We start from the raw sequence: 16,124 nt of genomic DNA, 5'->3' as shown, positions 1-16,124 counted from the left end.
AACTACAATCATAAAATTATTGTTCGTCTAAAAACAAACGAGAATTATAATTGACTCATTCGAAATTGTATTTGTACAAGTTGAATAATCGTTTTACCTGGATGCAAATAAAATCAATAAACTGTTGATCCTTTTTGTTTTAATTTTTAAGTTTTAATTGTCTAAATACGGCCAGGCCGTTCTTAAAAAAATATCAATAACAATAAATTTTACTTGTCTTGAAAGAACAGAATATAACCTTACCTCAAACTTGTTACTATCACGTCCAACCTTTATTTACCCTTCTACAAAATAAAGAAAATATCTAAATCATACTAAATTATTATCTTATGCGATTATAATATATAACGAATGATCGATCCGTCGGAAAGTCATAGAATATCAAAATAATATTATGATTCAAATAAAATTAAAGCAAACAATTTTCGTCTTGAACTGCCATTTTGCGTGAATGAAAAAACCAACCTGTAGTTAGCTCAATTTTAAAACAGATATATCGAATAGTGCTGTTAAAAACTGTTAAAATATTGCATTGGATATCATTGGGGGTAAATTTGCTCAGAATTCAACCAACACTGTCGGACGGGAGCTAAAACACAATTTTTATCTCTGATGCCTTTTATTACTTGGTGTTTGGATGAATGTATGATATATTGCTTCAGTTTTAAAAGAAAAAAAAATAAACACAGTGTTACTTTTAATAATCTATTACTATAGTACTTGTCCTTGTCCGGATGAAAGAAAAATTATAACCATTTTAAATAATATAATCATCACATGATTCGAATTTATTTCTACGGTTCCAGTGCTGACAGCAGCCTATCCGATATGATAGCCATTACAATTGCTGATGAAAACAGCCAAGCCTACCGGTAACTATACAAGCACCTAACTACCAACGTGTAAAATATTACATCAATTTTTGATGTCTGAACCAGTTTCGATAATTTTATAGCAATTAATTTAATATTTAACATTATTCACTGCATTAATTTCATCTGCATCAAACTTCAAAACTGCAGCAATAGCGTTCGTCATATGTTTTTTACTTTCAGTATCCCGTGAAAGCAAAAAACTTAAAACAACATTTTTTAAATATTCCAAATTTGAGCCTTCTAATTGATGATTTCTGCGCAAGCGATCAACTTCCTTTTCCATTTGTGATAACGTTTCCTTATAATTTTCTTCACTCATTACTTTGTCTTGCAAAGCTTTGCGAAGTGAAGCTTCCGAAACATTTTTTGAAGTGCGAAGAGCGCTAATTTCGACGTTTTTTCGTGCAATTTCTTGTGCATAATGCAACAAATGTTGCTTTTCTTCTGCAAGCGAAGTAACAGACGTTATCATTGTGGAAGAAATATCATAATTAGTATTGCAGCGTTGACGATCCTTGTGTACGTTACTTGTACTTCCGCTAATAAGATCTGGTTGGCGTAATGTCTCCGCCGATAAGGAAAGTATTTCGAGTGACGTTCGTAGAGTTTTTATTTCCTCGTCCTTTTCATCCATCACAGTAAGGGAACGTTCTCGTTGTTTTTGAAGCGCGTCCTGTAAATGACCTATCTCACTTTCAAATGTTGCTTGCAATGAATTCAACACCTCGGAGTGCTTGGCAGTTTCATTTTTAAATGATGCCTGCTGGACCGAAAGCCTCTGTAGCAAATCTGATTCTATCTCTGCGGACGATTGCTTAAGAATGTCGATTTTTTTTTTCAATCCTGCTATATACTCTTGATTCAAAAGAAGATCTTTCTGAAGTTTTTGATTTTCATTCAGGCTAAGTTCATATCGTTTTATATACTTTTCAAGCTCACTATGCATATCTTCATGCTCATAATCAATTTCTTCTTGCGGAAAACCAAGCACACGCTGTTCAATAACCGTGTCGGAGCCATCATTGACACGCTTTTCGATTCGTCGTTCCTGCGTACCATATCCATCTTCTATCGACTCTCGGTCCAGATTATCGTTTGTTAAATCAGTATGTTCTACTGAGTATGTTGATTCCATGCGCGCAATCATTTGTTTTAGACTCACAATGTTCTTCTTATCTTGTTCTCTCAAACGATCATACTGTCCTATGACTTCGCTTAGTTCTCGGATACGACATTCAAAGTTTGCAACACGTTCTTCGTGGATCTCTCTCAAGCGCTTTGTGTTTTCTTCTGCTAAGCGTACACGATGTTTTTCTTCCAAAACTGCTATTGCGTGCTGTTTTTTTAGATTGATCATCTCTTTCTGCATGTCCTTTAGAGACTCTTCTAAATTAATAATAGCTACGAAACTAGCTTCTGACAAAGAAGGGTTGATTACTTTGTTACTTCTTTTAGAAACTAAAGCACGTTTTGGCACGTTTGGCAGCTGTGTTTTAGAATTTTCAAATTGTTGCTCCAAATGCTCTTCCACATTTTGCTCATCATCCAATTGTTTTTTCAATTCCCGTATAGTCAATGATTGATCTTTATTTTGTGTTTCATGACACATTGTTTCGACAGCATTAGTACTATCGTTTGCGTTATTACTATACTTAGCGCAATTTTCAAATGATTTGAGGCGATCCATCAGCTTCTCAATCGATGCATTTTTTTCGTACAATTCTTGCCGAAGTTTGTTACGTTCCTGCTTCGATATCTCTTCAATACGGTTTCTTTCCGCTGTGATCGTGGCAATATTATTCAAGAGCTTTTGCACTTGCTCTTCAGATGCCGTTGCTGCGTGTTCTGTACTTGATTCTTTGAGAGGTTGCACATTTGATGCACTTGCATTCTTAATTCCAGTACCTAATGCTTGCAGAGATTGTTCAAGAGCCGCTTTTTCTTTTGCCAATCCCTTGTACGCGACGATAATATCTTTAAAAGAACAACATAAGGCGCTGTGCATTCACAAGATGTTTTTACCTATATATTTACCTTTCAGACGATTTTCATATCGACTAATGTGTTCTTTTTGTGAACTGATGATAGATTCATACTCTTTCAATTTGACCGATTCAGATTTTTTTTTCTCCATTATACTGAAAACAAGACAAAACGTACGTAAAAATTACAGTACAATTACTAAGAGCGACGTCAGCGAATTAGTGTTAACTTTTTTTAGTTAGGAAACAACAAATAACAGGGAGCCATTAATTAGAATTGAAAGCTTATGTCAAATGCCTAATTCAGCAGGCTCTATGACATTCCATCCATGCGTTTATTAAGCGTTTTTCTGAACGGCCTCGTATTTGCAGTTATATTCTCCATGGCTTTCTTCGACTCATAGAAAAACCCAACTTTTAGGCCAATACAAAACTTTTTGAAAAATACATATGAAAACCACACCATTTATTCTTTCAATCGAGCAATTATATCTTTTCAGGGGCTAATAAGTTTGCTTTTTTCAGAATAAAAAAAACACAGAGCAACAGATACTACTTTTTGTTAAAATTCGTTTACTCTTTGCAACTCTACTTCGTTTTCTCTACTGAAAGCGATAGCGTACGCCAAAAAACATATGAATGGTTTTGTTTTCATGTCCCGAAGAAAAATGTAAGAAAAAAAGATACCTCTCCACCTATCCGTTGAAACATTTAAAAGTTCACCAAGAAAGTGGAAACAACTTATAGTCTTGTTTTTTGTAGAATAGGAAGCCTAATATTCTATTCTGCAAAGGAACTTCAACATGTTCTAGCACGAATTTGTAAGAGTATTTTTTCATACGCCTTGCGGTGCATTACGCATGCGAAGGTTTAATAAACTTACAGCATCACTCGATCGAAAACATGCACTGCTACATACACACATCGTTCTGTGATACGGTACCCGTAATTTTGTCGCTACCGATGGAACCGGACACCGCTCATACAATTTGTATGGAACGAGGCACCGTTCCCAGAACGGTTCCGTGTCGTTAGCACCCACCCTAACAGGCATTAAAAACACAGATCCCACAGAAAAAAGCTATATTCAAAACATTAGATTTTCTTCTTTTGCTAAACATCCGTTTTTCAAATTAACTAAACTATTCATATCGCAAGTCTATGCTCCACACATGCAACAATTTTTCATGGAAAGAATACTTGTTATTTAAGAAAACACCTCATGACATGAGCCAACAGGCAAAATATAAAAACTTTATTTTACATAAATATGCTTGGTTTCAATTCATCAAATTTATATTTCAAGTGAGGCAAGCGTATCTGTATCAGTTTTCTAAACGGATTGCAAAATTCTTTCTTTTGTCTCTATTGCAAACATGATCTCTATTAGTCTTCAAAATTTCTTACTCTGAGATAAAAAAAAATACAAAACAACGGGGAGATTCGGGGATGGAAAATTTTTGTGTTTTAATAGATCAAGTAAGATTTTAAAAAATTTCTCTCTCGGATCAACATAAAGGCAATCTTTACCGTGTTTAGGAAAATTATGACAAACTTATGCTAACCCTATTATTTAACAGTTACATTCAAAGAAATTTTGTTTGAATTAAAGTCAGAAGTTTACCTTTTTGTCCGGTTTGATTTTTCAATCTTGCAGGAATTCAAAAAAAATCATTTTCTATTGAAGTTTTTTTATGTTTGATGATTTTTTCTAGAGACTTTGATCTTGACAAATTCATTCGCCTCTCCGAGTGAAATTATTATCTATTTATAGTTGGTACAATAGATTGAAAATTTTGAAAAATTTGACGAGTTTGGGTTGGTTTCGATCATCGGGAGAAAGAATCTTTTTTAAATTTTTGCTCAGCCTGCAAGACATGGCATTCGGTTAAAATATGATTTTTGTAATGAATGTTGGTGCGTGAGCCGGGTGTGACCAGCTTTTGTATATAAGGATCTTTTGAGTAGCCATTTTCTAGCGCAGATAGGGCGCCTTCGCAATCTGTGAAGGTGATGTTTAGTTTTTCTGACCACAGGCTGTTATTAGTTTGAGCAATGGTTTCAGTCGAGAATGAAGAGGTACTGTCTATAAGTTTCTTGGCAATTTTGAAATTTTTTGTCGCCACAAACCGGCATTTGAATTTAATGCGGCTCCGTCAGTAAAGATGAGGTGATGTAATTTTGTTATTTCATGCTTCAATAAATTCAGCGAAAAGCTGATAGCAGAAGAATTTTGTTTCCATTTATCTTTGCTGTTTCTGAAGTACCAATTGACATTTGGTTGCGGTGAGTTCCATTGGCATGATCCAAGACGGATGAGTTTTGTGATTCGGGGAATTTGTAGTAATGCGAGTCCAATAAGGTTAGCGTTGACTCTTTTAATTAAAGTGTCGCAAGGTAATCTTTTTTAATAGGCGGCAACTAGCCGCTACTCGTTTGTAGGTTACAATGTGGTAGAGAGGTAGCCGACCACTTTCACAAAGAATGGAATTAGTGGGGCTGGTGATGAAGGCTCCGGTAGCATATTTAATAACCGAGCGATAGATGGTGTTAACTCAGCTTTCTAGATTGTCTGTACGACGAGAGACAATTTCTATGTCGTATAGAATTTTCGGTAGTTGCCATGTGTCAATTATTCTGTTTAAAAAGGTGCGGCTAGCTCTACCTCTTCCAGATCCAAGGAAACGAAACAGATTTATTCGGCTAATAGCTTCTCTTTTAACTCAGTTTGAATGGGGAAGGTAGGAAAGTTTGGAATCGAGGGTAATACCGAGAATTTTGACCGTTTTGGCAATAGGGATGGGATGATTGTTAAAAAGGGAAGGACGTTTTACATGTCGGTGTGAGTGTTGGTAACAAATGTGGATGGTTTTGGATTTTTCGAGACCATTGTTGAAGTTTGAGAAGGCCCTGTTGTAAAAGGGTTGTCTAGGTCATTTCGAAGGGTGAAGAGGATATGAGAAGGATATCATCGGCATATACTAAGGGTTGGATGTTCGAAGGGATGGAGCTAAACAGGGTTTCAAGGCTGATAAGGAAAAGGATGGCACCTTGTGGAACACCATTTTCCAACGTGTATCTTTTGGAAACGAAACCACCGACGACAACCCTAAAGATAAAAAGTTTTCGAGGAAATGAAACAGATGGCCACCGAAACCTCATCTGCAAAGCAGGTCTGAAACTGTTCGTCTCCATGTTTTGTCGTAAGCTTTTGATAAATCGACAACAGAATAAATATGGTGGAAATCTGTGTGAGCCCGTTAAAACAGGTCATTCAGAGAAGTAAGATTCGGTACCTCGACCTCATCTGAAGGCATGCTGGCCAGCACTAAGGAGGTTTAAATCTTGAAGCTCCTGCACCAACCAGATCTTTAAATTAAAATCATTAAATATAAATTAAAATAAATTAATTTTGTTTTTATATTATAACGAAAGATAAATTGTACTATAACCAGAGCTATGCCATTTCTTGAAGACTTTTGAATCGTTATGAAAAAAATAATTTTTTATAAAAAATACACGATTTTGCATGTGTTTTTCATACTTTCGGTTTTTTTAATAAAAAACAAAAATACTATTTCTAAATACGGCCAGGCCGTCCTTAACACGTTGCGTACCGCGTCACCCAAATGTGGGTGACGGCAAATTTTCATTAACGCCATGTCATCCATTTTTGGGGTGACGGCAAAGTATTTAGAACAGCTATTATTCTTAAATATCAAACTTATGACCAAACAGAAATACGAATGCACGTTAAGAAAGCCAAAAATTCATCACAAACGTAGAACGTGAAGAATTAGAGCCGGTGCAAGTGTGGGCAAGACGTATGAGCAAGAATCGCTTGAATCGTGGCAATATGTGGAAATTCCTTTAAAAAAGCTTGGTACGCAACTTGTTAACGACCTTGGGTGAGAGTAAGTAGTAATTTTACCGTAAAAATGTGTTTTTCAGCTGCTTGAAGCAGACCTAAGTCTTCACAATGAATTAATTTTGAAAAAAAACGTTTTATTGTCACCTGAGATGAAAAGTTTGAAGGGTAGCTGAATTTCTTATTTCAAATGTCAAAAGCAAGTCAGTCAAAAAAAACCGTCGCTTGAGCGGGAGATTAAACTAGTTGTTGCTGAATATTTAGTTTTGTTCAAGATAAATACTTTGGATTACTTGATATATCGTTGAGTATGTCGCCCATTTTGTTAAGCAATAGTCTCATAGCTTACCCATTGGCAATATTTCTCTTACTGGCAACAGTTTTAACATTTTCCTGACTGCCAATGATATGCGCAAAAATTGATCAAATTGTAGCTGTTTGCGCCGGCTAAGCTAAATATGTCATTGGCAATGAGATTATTTTTGTCAATGTTTAAAAATAAAACTGCATTTGCGCATTTTAGGAAAACAGCAATTTGACCAATATGTTTCGTTTTAGATTTTTGTAATCCTCAACTGTAAATATGGAAGCAATGGACATCTCTTACGACGAAACGCAAAGGATTGGCGAAGCTGCCATGATAGGTAAGCATAAGATTTTTCAAATTAAGTAACACTGATGATCATTGTTGTGTGTTTTCTTGTTTGTAAATTGATGAATTGTAGTCGACGAGAAAATGGATGTGTCTCTGAATCGTGATAATTGGCACGAAAATGGAATCAAACAAAATGACACCACGATAGTAACTCAAAGTGATGGGAATATCGTTCAACTGAGCACATTAGAAACAAGCGAATCACCAAGCTTGGCAGTGCTAAATAAAAGCTTTCCCAATGGACCAGAATGCTTCAAAAGCGGGACAGACTCGCCAAGCCGTTTCCCGCTTCAATCCACAAACGAGTCCAATCAATCTAATATCGTCCTGAAATGTAACAGTGCTATAGCACGATTGAAAGGGAATTTGGTAAATAATCCAGTTGCTATTGGCGTACAAAAAGAAAATGTGTTTTTGGAAAGCAGCAAAAATGAGTTATTCGAATTTCCTGCACAAGTTTGCCAAGTAGATACCTTTCCGTTGAATAACCCGGAAACTGATCTATTACATTCCATGTCCAAAAATAATAGCCATGAAGAGGAACGTTTCACCTCAGCCGACGAATGTGAGTATTCTAGATTTCAAATATTAATAATGTGTATTATTAGCGGTGAATTGATTTTTGAATCTTGTGCTTTTGCACCAGCCGAAGAATACATGTACTAGACTTTCATTACATTCAGTTGATAGAATGTTCATGGTGGAAATTGAAGTTGATTTCAGTTTCGAAAATATGAAACACCTTTTTTTTAGTTTTGAGGTAGGATAGTTGTATGATCGTCTTTAAAACTTGAAAGTTGAATCGTGAACCTAAAACACTCCTTTTTTGTTTTGAATTTGGAAAACTAAACCAAATTATTTCAGAAGACCCCTACTAAATATAATCTTGAACCATGGTGGGGTGATGATGTAGTGCACCTATTTTTTACTGACCATAGTACAGATCATTATATGTAATACTCGCAGGTGTAATTTGCACTGTTAAATATTTAATGAAGTCAGTATGCGAACTATATAGAATAGTTCAAACAGCATCAAGTGATTTTTTAACCAATGCTGATTATTTTCTAGCTTCATCGTTTAGTATTTTATTCGACTGGCAAGTCACTAAATGTCTTAGATACAATAAGTAGATTATATCCAGATGCTATTTGGATCGTGTACGAAGAGAAGCACCGTGAGCTTATTTAGTTTTGCTCGGATTTTGTCTGTTTTATAATCCCTGCCTTATTCATCATAGCAGGCAACTGAAGAACTAAATTCGTTATTATAGACCGGCATGAAAGTCACTGGAATGTAAGAGTAGGATAGCACGAAGGTGAATGTCATGTGTTAGCTATTCTTCTCTACTCACCTCAAGAGAAAACCTTTCATGACGGAATGAACTTTCGCCTTTTGCATATTGTTAATCTACCAATGTAATTCATACACATTCAGTAAAGTACGAGAACTGTGCATTTGTAAACGATTTTTTCTGTCCTTGTAGACAATTTTTCGGCCGCGGACTTCGATTGTTTGATGCACCGTGGGTGTACGCTGGCGACAAGTGCAGTACCTGGCTGTAAATCATCCGCATCATTGTCAGAAGAAATACATCTCCCTCGGAACTCAATTTTGATAAATTTTGATCCACTCTTACGACGTGAAACGATCACAAAACTTCCAGATAAGTCAATCATAGAAACTGACGAAACAACATCTCCTTGTTCGTCGTTGGTTGAGGTTGTACAACAGGAGCAAAAAGCCCAACCTACGGTGGGTGCTTCACTCTCGGAAACAATAGCAAACTATACTTTGAAGCAGCCCGAGTTCAATACCGTAGTGCTGACGGAGCCTTCCCAGACATCTCCTTCAAAAGTTGATGATTCTGCTTTACTGTCTGAGACACCATTAGCTTCAAGCGGCATACAAAATGATGAAAAAGACAATACGTCGTATTGTCTTCTTGATAAAACAGTAATCGCAGCTAATGTGGGTCCAAGTAAGTGTTTGACTGAAAATTCAACACATGAACAGCTTGAGAATCGCAGCACAACAGAATCTTCTGAAGTTGACGAAGATCATCTAAAGAATCGCAGCTCAACAGTTTCGTCGCAGGTTGACGAAGATCACCTGCAGAATCGCAGCACAACAGTTACTTCGGAGGTTGACGAAGATCAGCTGAACTCCTACACATTTGCTTCCAACTACGCTGCAGAACAGGATGATACAGTACAAAACAGAGCAAACTTAACAGAATCATCTCCAGATCATATTCAAGCAATTGTCGGAAAGCTGCCGGAGGAAATTGAAAAGCGTGATGAATATTGTGTCCTTGGGTCTGAATTAATTAATCCTTTAGAAACTACAGAACTGAAAGAGGTAACTGTGGAAGAGCTGCTTGTTTCAGATGTTGCGAATTCTGTCCCTATACAAGAATCAGTGAACATATTCTCCATACATAGTGCTACAGTAAACAATAGTGGCAGTTTTGAAAACGCTCAGAGTGTAAGTATATTCGATTTATTCGACATATTTTGAACGAATAGTGTCAACATATGGTTTTCCGTTATGCTTTGTTACAGCCTAATCATGGTTTGAAGTGCCCTTTTGAAAAAATGCTGGCTGAACCGCAAACTGATAAAGAGAATAGTGCAATCTTCAACATGAGGTATAACAATTCAAAAGCACCGTATTGTATTTGGTTTTGCTAGATATTTTTATATTTCAGCGACGATCAAATGGCACAAAATGAGGATACTTTCGTTGAAGCAGGCAAGAAAAATAGAAATGAAGAGTAAGTAGTTTTAAAATAGAGTAATGAAAGAATATTTGTCCCATTATGTTGTAAAGGAAAAACTGTAAACATGACGTTGTGCATGACGATTTTTTTTGATAGGGATTTTTAATATGCAGAATCGTTCTTTTGATTAGCTTATGTGTGTAATCTTAGCATTTAAGGATTCATGTTATTTAAACTAATTGGGTTTTGATTTTTATTTTTTGTAGCATCAACATTGCAGAGATGGAGAAAAAAATGCAAGATGTTGAACTCAGAGAAGAAAGCATGTTGAAGAGGATAACCGAAAAGGATAAAACAATTTCGAAGATGAGGTATGTTACATATTTGGCATGGTTCTTTTATTATTTTCTTTAAGGCACTTTACGTTCATACGTATGCTATGTATATGCTTTTTTATTCGAATGTGGAATTTCGATCAAGCCAATAACGCATTAATATTCTTTCAAGCAGATTGCGCTGGAATAGACTAAAACATTGTTGTTGTTGGTTCAAATAAGTTAGTCGATTACGCTTAAAACTGAAGCCTTAACTATCGTAACGTGTGTAAATCAAATTTTGCGGCGCTTTAAAACAGATCATTATGCTCCTTTCTTGTGCTATAGATAGATTCAATGTCAAAAGAAGGAAATAAGATCATCGTCTTGATTTTGATTTTAAAATAAGGTACAGGTAATCGATTAGGGGAGTAATTTTTATGGCTGTTGCTGTGAGACGGTTTACATATATTGAATATATAGAATTGAAATTCTATATAGAATAATAACTTAAGTGAAAAATATGCAGAATGATTTCATGCTAGGAAGAGGTGTCCTCTAAACGAAAAAATATGGTAATTATTTTTATAAATTTTTTATCATTTTTTTAAACAGCAATGTTGTGGAGGCTTATGAACGTACGATTGCAGAGCTGATATCGGAGAAGGAAGTTCTCATTCGAACTCATGACCAGGAATGTGAGGGTCTCAAACAAGACAACGAGATAAACGCACAACATATGGAATCACTGGAGAAAACATTCTCGAATTTGTATGCGTGAGTATTTTGAAGATTTTGTATGAAATATATTAAACAATATATTTATATTATTACTTATACTTCTTTAGGAAATATGAACGGATGAAAAAGAACGCCATAAAATACAAAGACAACGAAGAAAAACTTTTAGAAAAAGTTGTGAAATTAGAAGAATGTCTTCGAGCGCAAGAGCAGCGATATGAAAAAATGAAAAGTCATGCTATGAGTCAACTAGAAATGTAAGTAACATATCTTATGATAACCATATGTTTTTTTTTAAATATAGCTAGTTTTTTTTAATGAAATATCTGTTGTATTTACAGTGCAAATACCAAAATAGATGAAGCCATTCGCAACCATTCCCAGGAATCAGCTAAATTAAAGGCTCAGATAAAGAAAGAAGAATTATATCGCATCTCTATCAATGAGCAGTTGATTCAAAAATCAAAAGAAAATGAAGAGTTAGTAAAGATATGCGATGAGCTGATCAGTGAAACCAATTGAAGACGGCCGATTGTAACGATAGGACTTTTCCCTATGTTAATTTCACGCATCCGGTAATCTTTCCCCCCCCCCCCCCCCAGTGTTCTTCTCGTAACGAATTGCAAGCGTAGAAAATTCTTCTCTGTTTCTTCTTCTTTCTTTATTCTACGTATATTATCGCGAAACAAGTTCGACTTATTTAACAGCTCATTATGAAGCAGCTCTGCGGTAGAGATTGGGTTCTTGTGTTTTTCATGAATTTTATGTTTATCCGCAAGCAATCGAGTGCCTAATTAGAGATCTGATTGTTGAAGTTATTTTTATGTTGCTTTTTTTAATAACTATGCGTAGAGCAAAGGGTGCGGTATTTATTTCCCAGAACAATATAATAATGAGCGTAATGAAATCTTAGTCATATACAAGCATTTGACTACCTAATATATTTGTTTCAGTTTTATTTTTAAAATGCGTATTATTACAATAACAATGCAGAGTTTTGAAACAACTAAACAAGTAAACATGAAGCTAATACACACGGAGTGTAGGGAAATCTATCGCAGAACAAATATTGAAAAAAGCGTAATTTAATAAATAACAACTACATCGTTCAATCGTAACCTACCTATCGAGAAAGTTAAATGTTTTTTTTGTATATAAACATCCCAAATTACGTTATCAACAACCAATGATTATCATATGAATCAATGAATCAATATCGGTCGGGCTTTGCAAAGGAATATAAAGAGCAGGAGTATTCGGTTTATGCAATTACGATCGGCAAATTTTGTTTAGCCTTTTCCATTTCAGAAGTGTAAGCAAATTCTCACTGTAGGTGACTAAAATGTAGATACACGGTCTTTAGGTAAACTTTTGTTTTTATTTGTCGCCAAAACCTCTTTAAATCTAATATCGTTTTGCCAAACTATATGACCTTTCGTTTGCATATTTGATAACGCTAGTTTGTGGCTACAGTTGGGTGTTTTAACCATGATAGAACTCTCCTAGCAGTGTTAATCTCTGCAGATAGGACTGCGCGGTGCATGACAACAGCTCGTATCGTACGTTCATGGTACCAGCAGCCGTTGAAGCTGTTTCTGAAGCATTAATATTGCCATTTACTTCCGCCAACCGTTTAAGTTGCTCAAGTCTTTTCCTTTCTAATTGTTGGTAAAATTTTTCACTATCAAACTTTGCTCTTCTTTGGCTCTGTTGTCCACTGTTTTTGAGAAATAAGTTTTGTATGAGTTTAACGAGGGTGGTTACTGTTTTATCTTCTACTATCTCATACGCTTCCTTGTATTCATAAGAATCACTGTCTGCTTTATTTCGCAAACTAGAGGAATGGTCTGTAGAAATGAACGGTTTCTCCGCAGCTTTTATTTCCAAAAGTAAGTTATTCACGTTACCTGCGATTTTCTTCGCATTTGTTTCCGGTGTGTCTGCGCCACCAGATAGAAGCGTCGGTTTGTCCGAGGGATTCGATTTACCCGCGTTTGACTCCAATAACACTTTTGTAGTGGGAATCGAAGCTATATCTTTGTCCTTTTCGGTTGAGACGGTTACGCTTGAGGAGATGATATTCGTTTTGATTTCACCGATTATGTCTCCGCTGTCTAAATTTCTACTTATAGGGTTGGTTGGAAGCTTTACCGTAGCCATCCTTTCTTCGCTTTCCGCTTCAATCTTTGCGGTAGAAGCTATCCCTGGTTCTTTGAATGGGATCGCAAGCTTTTGCGTATTCTTTTTAGATACTGGTTGGGCTTTACGTGAAGCTCTCTGCAAAAGCAGTTCACCACGTGGAACATTTTGTTCGCTTGGATTGGGTGCATTTTCAAAAATGTTGGAACGCCGTGCTTCACAACATCGCAGTGCCATTGGATCTATGGGATGAGCTTCGGTGTTGAAAATGTATCCACCTGCATCTACCACACATTCTAGGTTTTCTGAAAGATTTTTCGTTTTAACGATATTTCCAATGCGGCCATCGTTGTGGAGAAAATTGCTGGAATCAAATAGCAAATAAAGATATTTGGTAGTTTCGGCTAAAAAGAATGACTCCATGCGATCCTCTTGTTGGTGGGTGATGACGTTTCGTATCGTAGCATACCCACAAGCTGTCTTTGCACTATGTTCAATGCTTTCGAGAATATTTTCACCCACTTCTAACAGAAACGGATCGCCCGTGGCACGGTAAAGATACATAACTGATTCGATTAACTCAGGCCGCAGGGGATAATTTTCACGATTTGTACCAGCTTCGCCAGTGGGAATATTGTAGAACTCTGGCAAAAAGCCATACTGCCTCCAGACAGTCTGGTAGCTGTGTAGCACACGCAATGCTTCCTTCGTGTTACCATACAAACTTAGCAGACCCGGCCAATAGGCCTCCAACGACTGGAAGACGGGCAACGTTAATTGGCCTTTACTCATGCTCACCCAAACGTACCAATCTTCACGTTTCAGGTAGCGATCTATTGATGCTTTATTTTCCAAGAAGGTTGCGAAGAGCGAAGGTTTCTCCAGCAAAATGGACCCTTTTACTAAATATTCAAAATAGGAATCCACTCCGGCGCCAATTCCCGCATCTTGCGCTATCCAACGGCCAGTTTGCACATCGATGTGGTTTCCGTACAAGCCGATCGTTGAACGGTGCTCATACAGAGCCGTTAAAGCGTGCATAGCCACATCCTCATATACAGGATTTCCGGTCAGCCGACTGAGCGTGCCGAATTCCAATATGAATGTACCGATACCGGCGGTACACGTTACTGTTGTTTCACCGTACGGAACACCATGACGCAAATTGACCGTCCCATAAGGCATTCCCGTAGCGGTATCGAAAGCGGGTAACAAACGCTGGGCAACATCCTCAGCCAGCCGTAGCAACGGTCCTTCGCAAGGCCAGCCTGGTTCGACAACTCCCAGTGATTTCAAATCCGCCTGATTGGAAAGCAAGTGTGCCGAGAGCAGGCCTCCAATAATGCGGATGTTGGTCTCGAATACTGATACGTTGATATCCGCATCGAAAGTTTGATCGGCCAAAAGCTGCACGACGCGTCCAAACTCCGTATAGTTTCCCATAACAGCTAACGTGTCGAGAGCGTCGATTAGCGTCAAAGAATAACTGCCCCATGTGTCGACTGCATCGCAAGACAACGGTCGCAGTTCGTCGTAGGGGGCACCATATTGTAGATAGCCATCGTACGCATGTTGGAACATACTTTGTACTCGTTCACTGCAACACAAGGGTTGTAAGAACAGACGTATTAAGAAAATAATCCATTGAATGGTCACCACTTACCGCAAACGTAGTATGTCGCTATGCGAGTATTTTCTTAGACCTTGTACTTGCGAAATTGAGCGTAAAAACCATCCTGAGATGCAGCACCACACTAACGCAGATAGTGACCATCGTGTGCAATTAGAATACCGACTGCTCCTACATCTCGTTTGTAGCATTGCATTTGGTAAGAAATTTTTGTTTTGTTTGGATCGTCTCTATTTGTTTATTGAAAAAGCCTCTTATTGTTTGTTGACACACCGGCTTGAAATGCACACGAATCGTTTTGCTTTCGAAAATATGCCACAAGGCATGGCATAACACAAGTCACATTTACATTGGCATGCACAGCACTGTAAACAATTTAGCACCAATTTAGACCACTGTGGGGAAATTTGCCTACCCAGGCTACAAATGCCCTTCTTTTAGCACACATTTTAACACGTTGATTACCAAGCGTTTTTTTGTAGCAAAATTGCACGGAACACCAGAAAACCGAGAAACTGAGAAAACGAAGGAAACCGAACACTGAAACTGCGGCTCGTTTCATACACATTGTTAGGGAAATCCAAGGGAAATTGTATTATTTATCGCAAGTTATCAAATATTACGAAAAATGATAACAATAGCCTGTAATCAATAGCTACATTTCTAATAATACCGTTTGTATGGGTAGATATGAAACATTGGCCCTCATATTATTTAACTACCACAAATTGAGAAAAACATAGGCTTATCGCTTTAGGAGATGAATGATTTTGATATATTGATCTTCTCTTCCTTTCACTCCGATATTACTTTGTGTACGAACGATTCCTTTCCCGCATACGCTTATGCTATGGATACAACGATTTGGTTCCAGGACCAAGGTACAAGTTTGCGGTTACAATAGGGTGGGCTCAAATAACAGGAACCGAATACTGGAACCAAGGTTTTTTCTATACAAATCCTACCATTCCATACAAAATACGGGAACCGCGGTACGGACCGTCGTCTGTATGTACTAAAGCAAGCTTGGAGTCGACATTACTTGCCATTTTCATAAAGATATATATTTGAACTAATAAAAGCTATCAAAGAATACCAATAATCTATACGGATATAAAGCGCTACAAGTTCCAGCGATCATTTTTGTACGTACGAAGAAAGTGATAAAAATACGTGAAGATTCAGTGTTCCTCGTCAC

The 16,124-nt window shown here is 37.0% G+C and overlaps 3 protein-coding genes across 3 annotated transcripts; 1 reads left to right on the top strand and 2 right to left on the bottom strand.

Annotated features, from left to right (window-relative positions):
- Positions 1-385: 385 nt before the first annotated feature.
- LOC128724340 (GRIP and coiled-coil domain-containing protein 1) lies at positions 386-3,009 on the bottom strand. Its single transcript, XM_053818069.1, has 3 exons — positions 2,910-3,009; positions 1,410-2,849; positions 386-1,319 (listed from the first exon to the last, which is right to left on the bottom strand). Exons 1-3 carry the CDS (start codon positions 3,007-3,009, stop codon positions 964-966), a joined length of 1,896 nt encoding a protein of 631 aa, XP_053674044.1. The 3' UTR covers positions 386-963.
- Positions 3,010-10,034: 7,025 nt separating this feature from the next.
- LOC128727878 (transforming acidic coiled-coil-containing protein 1) lies at positions 10,035-12,279 on the top strand. Its single transcript, XM_053821830.1, has 5 exons — positions 10,035-10,156; positions 10,369-10,473; positions 11,032-11,193; positions 11,265-11,414; positions 11,499-12,279. The coding sequence occupies exons 1-5, from the start codon at positions 10,101-10,103 to the stop codon at positions 11,677-11,679; spliced, it is 654 nt and encodes a 217-aa protein (XP_053677805.1). The 5' UTR covers positions 10,035-10,100; the 3' UTR covers positions 11,680-12,279.
- Positions 12,280-12,546: 267 nt separating this feature from the next.
- LOC128724339 (ER degradation-enhancing alpha-mannosidase-like protein 2) lies at positions 12,547-15,117 on the bottom strand. Its single transcript, XM_053818068.1, has 2 exons — positions 14,960-15,117; positions 12,547-14,893 (listed from the first exon to the last, which is right to left on the bottom strand). The coding sequence occupies exons 1-2, from the start codon at positions 15,115-15,117 to the stop codon at positions 12,640-12,642; spliced, it is 2,412 nt and encodes an 803-aa protein (XP_053674043.1). The 3' UTR covers positions 12,547-12,639.
- Positions 15,118-16,124: the final 1,007 nt, after the last annotated feature.

This window comes from Anopheles nili, chromosome 3 (assembly GCF_943737925.1).
Source record: "Anopheles nili chromosome 3, idAnoNiliSN_F5_01, whole genome shotgun sequence".
Classification (NCBI taxonomy): Eukaryota; Metazoa; Arthropoda; class Insecta; order Diptera; family Culicidae; genus Anopheles; species Anopheles nili.
This window is presented reverse-complemented; position numbering and strand designations above follow the sequence as displayed.